Source organism: Heteronotia binoei, chromosome 21, assembly GCF_032191835.1.
Source record: "Heteronotia binoei isolate CCM8104 ecotype False Entrance Well chromosome 21, APGP_CSIRO_Hbin_v1, whole genome shotgun sequence".
NCBI lineage: Eukaryota > Metazoa > Chordata > Lepidosauria > Squamata > Gekkonidae > Heteronotia > Heteronotia binoei.
Window position 1 is genome coordinate 167,811,226 of NC_083243.1, and position 9,564 is coordinate 167,820,789.

At 43.4% G+C, this 9,564-nt stretch overlaps 1 protein-coding gene across 1 annotated transcript in view; it reads left to right on the forward strand.

The window, feature by feature from the left end:
* CPSF7 (cleavage and polyadenylation specific factor 7) overlaps positions 1-4,738 on the forward strand; it is a 27,447-nt gene extending 22,709 nt beyond the window's left edge. Inside the window, exons 7-10 of the mRNA XM_060262272.1 lie at positions 364-482; positions 573-750; positions 939-1,128; positions 2,590-4,738. Of these exons, the coding sequence (XP_060118255.1) occupies positions 364-482; positions 573-750; positions 939-1,107 (466 nt within the window). The 3' untranslated portion in view covers positions 1,108-1,128; positions 2,590-4,738. The remainder of the gene's footprint in view (positions 1-363; positions 483-572; positions 751-938; positions 1,129-2,589) is intronic.
* Positions 4,739-9,564: the final 4,826 nt, after the last annotated feature.

Consider the following 9,564-nt stretch of genomic DNA (forward strand, 5'->3'; position numbering starts at 1 on the left):
TTAGTAAGGCTTCAGTCCTAATTCACAAAAGAGGCTTTTGTCTACTTTGTGTACCAAGACTTGTGTTTCACTGGCTGGGCATTGAAAGAATGACCACTTGTTAATTGTGCTATAAAGGCCTTGCTAGTTATAGTAGAGAAGCAGCATGAGAAATGGCCCTTCAGTAAATTGTTTGACACCTACGTTGGGCATGGGGAAATTTTGGTTAGCTTTGTAGTGGCTATTTCCCCCCCCCCCCTAAATCCTTTAATTGCTATGCATGAGAACAGGAAACGTTGTTATAATGCTGTCTGAAGTTATTTGTTATCTGCTTCTGAGTAATGTACGTGTATATATATATATATGTATATATATGTCCTGCAGCCGAGAATTAGGCCCATTGCCACCCCCTGTCAGTGAAGCTGAATTTGAAGAAATCATGAACCGGAACCGAGCAATTTCCAGCAGTGCCATTTCCAAAGCTGTGTCTGGTGCCAGTGCAGGTAAACCACAGCTGGTTGCTGCCACCTTCTTCTGTTCTTAACCCCTTAGCTTTAATCTGATCGTTCTGCTTTTGCTCTCTTACGTCACAGGGGATTTTAGTGATGCCATTGAGACTCTGCTTACAGCTATTGTTGTGATCAAACAGTCCCGTGTAGCGAATGATGAGCGCTGCAGAGTCCTTGTCTCTTCACTTAAGGATTGTCTTCATGGCATCGAAGCCAAGTCCTACAGTATGGGCAGCAGCAGCAGCAGCAGCAGTTCCTCCAGGTAAAGTTTTATTAGGTTGGATTGTTGAAGTAATCTATCTCATTATTTTCCAGCATCAAGGAATATTCTGGTTCCCTTCCTAGGTTATGTGCAGCCAGGTAGAAATATGGGCTTTGTTCAAAAGAAGACTCGTGTGTTTGCTTTAATCATATTTTTTCAGAAACCTAGATGTCTGATTTATCTTCCAGAAAAAGACACCGGTCTCGGGATAGGTCACCCAGTCGATCCCGTGAAAGCAGCAGGAGGCATCGAGATGCAATCCATAACGAGGATCGACATGAGGACTATTTTCAGGAAAGAAGCCGGGAGCATGAGAGACACAGAGACAGGGACAGAGAAAGAGACCGGCATCACTGAGATATGAGAAATCTTTCCAGGGTGTGTGTTGGGTCACCGGGAGGCCAATCTTCCTCTCTGCTCCTGTCAAAACTTGACTATTTTGCTTAAACAGTAAAACAAAATAACAACATGCAGGTTTGCACAACTTAGTTGCGGTCACAGAATTTAATAACTCTTAACTGGGTCATCTTACGAAATAAAAAATTAGTCTGGTGGCACTTTAGAGACTTTTTATTGTGGCATAAGCTTTTGTGAACTGACTTGAAAGCTTCTGTGCAAATAAATTTTGTTAGTCTCTAGGTCTCTAAAGTACACTAGGTCATATTAATCTGTAGCAGCAAAATAATGGTATCAGTATGTATTTATGGATCGTGACTTTTTTGTGCGTGATTTCCCTTTGCTTCCGCTTTTAGGTGAGCTTAGTATGTTTAACATACCTCAGGTTTTTAATAGCTGCTTATGGTGTGCTCAGTTCACTGCCAAGCTGTCATCACCTGTGGTTTTCCTCCAGATTGCCTGGAAATTATCCCATGTCCCTATCTGGAGCTGGAATATCCCATGTTTTTAGAACCAGACAAAATTATTTCTGTTCGTTTAACCATGCCCCGTCACTGCTTTTGGACACCTGGATCTGTTTCTTTGCTGACAAGGTCAAACTCTTGGCAGCACATCTTTCTTTTTTTAAAAAAAAAAAAACTTGGTGCAGAAACTGGTTTAATCCTTTCTTGGTGAAACGCATGTTTCTAAGTCAGCAGCTTTTGTCAACATAAAATTCAGGTGAAATCCTCTGCAAAGTATATGTGTGATGCAGTGAAGTTTAGCTACAGTGCCTAGCTGTGACTTTCCAAATCCAAATTCTCTTTTGGGAGGCCTTTCCATTGTCTTAAGTTCCAATTATGCTGTTAGCTGCCTTGAGCCCGCTAGGAGAGGGTGGGATATAAATATAATAAATAAATAATGCTTTTTTCTAGTTCAGTATATAAATCACAGATGTAGTTGGTTTGTAACCCTTTTGATTTCCCTGACTAGACCTATAAGTAGCATCCTGGAATAAGCTTGGAAAGTTAATAAAGCTCACATGTCCTTTCAAGACAGCACCCAGTCATTTGATCGAAGATTTTTTTATGGCTGAAAAAGCACTGGGGTTTTTTTTCATTGATGTTGACTTGGATCTTAAGTAGACTAGAAACGTCAAAAATGAAGAAAATGTAGTTGTGCTGCTTCTTTACCCTTTGTCCTGCTTAAGACCTGTAGTTGAGAGAATTTGACTTGAGTACTGCTGTGATTTGATGGACGGAGTGTTGAATTTGGGCTCAAGTCCCAGTGTGGCTCAACCATGATCTTAACATAGTGTAGGCATCTAGAATTAGTTCCATTTTCTGCAGGGAAATAGTAACTGCCTCACTGAATGGTTGTCAAGAATTAATGTGCTAAATCTTTTGCATTTAAATTCCTTAAAAACTATGAATAATGCCACTCACTTTGGTCTATCTTTTTCAGGAGCATGGGAGGAATTCAGTGTTTAATGGACTCGTATTTCCTGTCCTTAATCAAAACTAAAGGATGGATGCTTCTCCACCCTCTTCTTCCCACTTCCCATTGACCCTTCTGGACCCCTTGGAAAGAGACTTTTGCCTGCAGAACTCCCATCTGGCACACTGTGGCATAGGGACCTGAGCTCTGCCAGTGTGAGTCGTGTGCTGCTGCTTCATGGAGAAACACTGAATGACTTGGAGTTTGGGAGGGGTTGTCTGAGCCACTGTGACTAGGGGCCACTTCAGTCCATGGATTCTTGGACCCAAAGAGAATGGTGCTTTCCACAGAGGTTTTACCCACCTCTTTCCTTTCCATGGCTTTCTAGGAGCACCTGGGGAGGAACCCATCCAGCTTGTCTCCTGTAGGAAGAACTGTTGCTTCAGCACAGCACAAGATGTCTGACTGTAGTCTCACTGGAGCTTGTGTCCACAGTCCACAATGAATTGTCTTCTCAAGCATCCAGTCTCATAAAGTCTCATCCTTTTTCCAAAGCAGCTTCAGTCTTGCTTCTCTAGCACCATTGTACACAGTTTAGGAAACAGCATTTTTTTTAATGGGGGAGGGGGGCAGGCTGACTATTATTTCCAGTTACCCTTTTATTTCTCGTCTCTCTACATTATTCCCAGATCAGCTTAAATTCCTGAAAACGACCATCTTTTTTCTGCCTGTCTTTCTAGAGAGGCCTATGTTGGACATCCTGCTCCAATAGGGAGTTTTCCTTAAGAAACTGTTCTGGCTCTGGCTACTCTAGATACTCTTTCCACAGGTGACACATACTGCTTACAATTTCCTTGCTTTGTTTCATGCAAATACCTGCTTCAGTTGTAGCTTCTTGCATAAACCATTGCTTCCCGGGCAGCCCTCCTAGAGTGCTACTTTCCTTGTTGTAGAGGAAGTGTTGTAGGCAGAAAACTGACTGATGCAATGGCATGGAATGGGGGCAAGTCAGACTGAGGCTAGCTTGAAGTTACAGAATGCAGTATACCCTGGTCATTTTTAAGTTCTGTGTGATGTATTTGTTGATTTAAGGTCCAGAAGTTCCCTTGCCCTAAGCCTAATTGGAACAGAGCTCACTTGAGAGTGATTCGCTCATGAGCTTGCTTCAGATGGCACCAACTTCAGTGATCTGAGACATATTGTTCTAGGGCAAGGGTGGCCAACGGTAGCTCTCCAGATGTTTTTTGCCTACAACTCCCATCAGCCGCAGCCATTGGCCATGCTGGTTGGGGCTGATGGGAGTTGTAGGCAAAAAAAACATCTGGAGAGCTACTGTTGGCCGCCCCTGTTCTAGGGGAAATGCTTGGAGGCAATGGAAAGCTTCTGCTTGTTCACACCATGTATAATTGTGTTGTGTAAGCAAAAGTAAGGCTTCTGGCGGTTCTCAGTCTTTAAACTGGCAACCCCTTCAGGCCAGTAGCATCAAAATCTGCTTAAGAACAGTATGGGACAGGAGTGGCTGTAGAACTCTGGATTAATCTGTTATCTTTGAGATGTAACCCTTTGGAGTACAGGTTTTGGTGCTCTGACCCAGTTTTGAGTGCTCCAGCTTCTTAAAATCAAGATAACACCCTTCATCTTGGAATATGTAGTCTCCAGCACCTGGATCTCTGTAATAAGGCCAAGTGTCCGTTGCATTCATGAACACTTAATGTGACTGACCAGCTGCATGGTGAAGCTCCCCTCTTATAGGAGGGTCCTATCTGGTCCCACCAAAAGAGTTGTGAGGCCTAAATAGGATGAATGATATCTGGCAAAGAATGTCACCATGTGATGCTGCACCTCCTTTTGTACCGTTGGTCAGAGAGGTGCTCAGCTCTATATGTTGCTGTTTTTTAAAAACAAAGTTATGTAAACTAAAATGGGGTAATGACTTAAACTGTAAAGTATCAGATATAAAACATTTGATTGGAAGAGTTGTTTTTTACATAATAGGACATTTTAGTTTGTTTTGAAATAATGGAAGTGAAAAGGAGAAAAGGAAGAAACCAACGACAGAAAAATAGCATTGGTTCCCCTCGACTCACCTACCCTGTTCTTTGTGATTTGCTTTGTTTGTCTTTTTCTGATAGGTTGGAAATTGTGTAATAAACTTGATGATATTGTCAATCTTTTATACTGCATTGTATGGTTTCTTTTTTCCCCTTTTGTAATATTTTAAACAAATGGGGGGAGGGATGTTGCTGTTTTATGGAATCTCCACTAAATAAAATTGGGGAGGGGGTTATGTAGACCAGAAAGGCAAAGAATGGATAGATAAGGAAGATGTTTCTGCAACACAGATGCTAAGTTTCAGCTGGCTGATAGCCCTTGTACAACCATGGCTTTTATGTAATGCTAGTTCACAACCTCTTTGTGTACACAAATTAAAATACCTTTTAAAAAGCTTAAACATCTATCTCATCATTGTATTTTACAAGTTGCATTTCAGACTATATGTGTCTGAAATCTGACACAGAAGTAGCTTGACCACCATCAGTGGCTTTGGTTATTTTTAAAAGCAGAGTTAATTCTGTTACAGCAAAAAGTTGTTGATTTGTGCTTGGAGGAGAATCTGGGCATGTGGTTTGTCTTTGCTGTGACTTCATCAGCCTAGACTGTTATACTTTGGAAGAAACTGCTGAATTTCATGGTTTCTGAAGCATATTGAATGGCTGAATTCTTCTTAAAGAGCATGAATGTTATTATTACCTAGTAGTCTCTAAAAATGTAATGCTTAATTGCAAAGTTACCCAGGGTATGGTGCAATGTGGATGAGATGCCACTACATCCCCACCAGAAAAAAAATCATCCTTTTTGAAGATGCATATTTTAGTCCTTATACTAGGATTGATTTTGGAAAAATCAGGTTCTACAATGTGGGCGGGGCTGTAACTCAGTGGTTAGGCATGTTTTGCTACGTACTTGGCTTTAACCAGTGATCTCAGGGTCTAGAAAGGTGCCAGACTAAAAGGTTTCCATCAATATACACCATATTGAACTAGGGTCTCGGAGCTGTTAATGTGCTCAACACAGAAACCTGCATGGAGCGAAAATTGCAGGTGTCCTAAAATGAGATACTACTGCTTAAAACATTGAAAGGAAATTATTTGTGCCTTGAGTGCAGCCTAGAGGGTCAAGGCAAGAACACTAATAGAAACTAAAGTAGAGATGACCCAGTGTTGGGTGCAGTCAGAGGTCTACTGAGGCCAGGTATTTATTTTGTATAGTTGCTGCCTGATTTTTACTACATCTGTTTTGTTTTCACCCTTATTTGTGAAAGCAGTTTTGAAAGAGCCAATACTGATACATCCCTTTGTTCTTGTGGTAAATACCAACTCTTGATAAAAGATTGCAACATGTGAAAGCGATCTGCTAGACTGGTAGTTCAATCCTGGGTAGAGTTGATTTCAATGGGGTAACTGCTTACTATTCCACTGTAGTTGTGGATAATATTCCCCAAATTAAGTTATGAATTGGGTATTCAGTGTCTTAACTTGCTTCACCTTTTGAGATTAATCTGCCTCAGTAGTCATGCTTTTGCTTATACTTTCTTTCACTTGAAGTGTTTAATGTCTTTAAACTGATGGTCCAGGAGGATAGAAGTAATCTTGGCAGTAAATGCCATCTATTTTGTTACATTTATTTGCCTCTGCCTTTCTTGTTTGTTTTTCGTATATCTGTAGTGTATATTCATGATCTTTCAAATGTGGTCACTTACCTTTTGCTGTATCATGCACTATTCTCATCTCCACCCTTCTAATGAATATGTGTGATGGGAGATCTCAGCCATGACGAAGATGGAGAAAACTGATGACATGTTAAAGACCAAAAGATGAATTGTGGCCTGGCATCAGTTCTCATGGACTAGAACAGACTTCATCAGATTAAGTGAGTATCAATCCAGCTATAGTGATTACTCCACATTTATGTAGTAGACCATGATTGGGGAGGATTTTTTTTTTTTTTTAAACCCATGAAATCAGCATTCAGAGGATGGTAAGCAATATATCTTCATCGTGGTCTCTGTGCAGTCCCACACATGGGTTTTCCACCTGGAACAAACCCGACCTCAGAGAATTCAAAGCTAGCCTAGCTGTTTATTTTGGCGCGCATTCCCTCTCGGTCTGGGGAGCAGGCATCCACTGCACATGCCTGGATTGAGGGGAAGGCGCTCCACCCACCCAGTTTCTTTCTAACTGCCGTTTGGGATACACCTACCTCGCTGCATCTCCTACAACTTCAACTAGCCTCATCTCTTCACCTCGTTTTTCTTCAAGACTTCCTTTCTTCTTCTGACTGGTATCGTAAAAAAAAAAAAGGACATCCCCGCATTGCTATTTTTCCTTTCACCCCCTTCCCCACCCCCCGGGAAGGACTCCAAAACAACTTTTAAGAAGCGTACCCAGTGTGGGACCAAAATTCCCTTGACCGACGGACACTCTGACTATTTTGTCTGGGGGAGACCCGCAGAACCGATACCTTCGTTCATTGCAGCTAGTTCGGGAAACAGGCCAGAAAAAATCCTGTGGCCAGACTTAAAAGTCATCTTCTAGAGTCCTCGTTGTGGCCTGTAATGTCCCACGCTTTGGGTCTCAGACTTCGCCGCCGTCCCTAATTCTGCAAAGGGACGTGGTTCGACCAGCAGCTTCCGTGGCATCGGCTCCCAGTAAGCATAAGTCCGGAAAACTCCAAGAAATCCGACGAGTCCAAGAAAAAGCACTGACTGAAATCAACCAAACGCCACTCGGATTCAACACCGAAATCCACTCCCAAACGAGATCGTCAGCCCTCGGACTCGAGGCCCTCCGATCATACCATGGCCTCGACTCACTCGGCTGCATCTGCTTTGGTTTCGATGCCTTCGGCACCAACTGTTCCAGTGGAGCTCCCGACGCCCATCGAAGTCATAACTGACGAGGTCATCCATATCCAGTCCAGATCTCCGTCAGTTCACGAATCCCTGTTTGAAGACATCCTTGCCTCTGAATCCTTGGATCCGTCCCTTTGACTTCGAGGTCAGCGAGCTAATCTAGGAGCACACTCCTTCTGGGAGGTGTTGATGCCTCGAACCCTCAAGGATTCTGCTGTCTCTCCTCTACATTGAGAGCCATCTACACACAGGGAACTGGCCACTCAGGTTTATACTGAACGGTCTCTGAGCCGATGCCGGGATCGTTGTTATTACCTCAGACCATTACACTCCAGGTGACCATCTCTGCTTAGACACCGACAATACTACCGATCACCATCTCGCGAGTCTCACCGGTCCAGGTACCGTGAAGAGCTTTACCACCCTCATTACCGTGATGAAGCTTACCTATCTAGATACCGAGAGCCTCGGTACCATGACGAAACATATTGACCCTGGTACTATGAGGAGCTTTCCTACGTTCGACACCATGAAAGTCCACCTCCTCATTGACCTTGACACTACAGTCAAGAGTCAAAAGCTTTATCACCAGCCCCTTCAACATCGGGTTTCTCGGCTCCATCTAAACAGCAGATAATCCAACCCACCCAGCCTATGCCTCCGAGTAAGCCTATCTTGATACCAACCAAGCTTACATGTGACCAACCTTTGACTCCCGTTGATGTTCCAGAGGACTCCGAAGCTGAATACTCGGATTCTTCTCGATCCACAGCGTCCGCACCAGCATCACCAGTCTCCGACATCACAAAACTGGCCGATCTCTCACCATCTGAAGGATCTAAGGCCAAAAGACTGTTCACCCAGAAGACTTAAAGGAGGCTTGGGATAAGCCCGCATCGGTCCCACCTACATCTAAGAGGATCGAATCTTTATACAAAATTCATGCTCCAGATTCCAAAATTTTGTTTAACCATCTTGCTCCAAATTCCATGATCATGCACTCCTCGTCCAAATTCAAGCAAACACATCATCCAGTCCCACCTGAAAAAGAAGGGAAAAAATTAGACACCTTGGGAAGAGAAATCTATTCCCTCTCTACTGCAACTGCTAAGATCCATAATTACTTAGCATACTTTTCGGCCTATGCCTTTAATTTGACATCCCAATTTACCACTATGGTTCCATCTCTGCCTGACTCCTCTCAGAAACAAGCCATCACAAATCCTTCAAGAGCTTGCTAGGGTCAGCAGACAACAAATCAGTTTGGTTCATCATGCTGTTGCTTGTTCATCCAGAACCATGGCTTCTTTCATCGCCTTGTGCCGTTGTGCCTGGCTCCGTTCCTCTTCATTGCAACCAGATATCAAGTTTAAGACTGAAGATTTACTCTTCGATGGCCAAGGCCTCTTCAATTCAACTACGGATGACATCTTGACCACTGTTGATGACAGTAGAAAACGGGCTAGGAGGTTAGGAGTCAGTCAATAGCAATCTCAACCTAACAGACAGAGTTTGGAAACCTTCCTATTACAAATGTCCTCGCTCTCCCAGGCAGGCAGATTTCTGGAAGCGCAAAGCCCCACCAGCCAAACAGCCCTTCCATCAAAGACAATGAGCACAGACTACAAAGAAGGCGACTCCGGCTTCAAAACAGCCTCTTTGACTTCGCAATACCATCTCCTCTCCAACCACAACACCTAACCGACATTACGAGACTGCATCCATTCTACCCCATGTGGGAATCCCTAACATCAGATTCCTAGGTCCTGGTGATCATCCACAAGAGCTACACCATAGAGTTTGATTCGTCCCCGAGGTTCCTTCGATTTATACGCACTCCCCCATCCCTCCGTATTCAGGAAGAGATCTCTGCCTTGCTGGACAAGGCAGCCATAGAACCAGTCCCACTGCAGTTCCATCACACAGGGTTCTATTCTTGATACTTCCTGGTTCCCAAGAGAGACAGGGGACAACGCCCGATTCTGGATCTCCGAAAACTCAATTGCCATATCCTTTACAAAAAATTCTGCATGATAACCCTGCAGTCTATCCTACCACTGATTCCAAAGGGTGCTTGGATGGCGTCAATA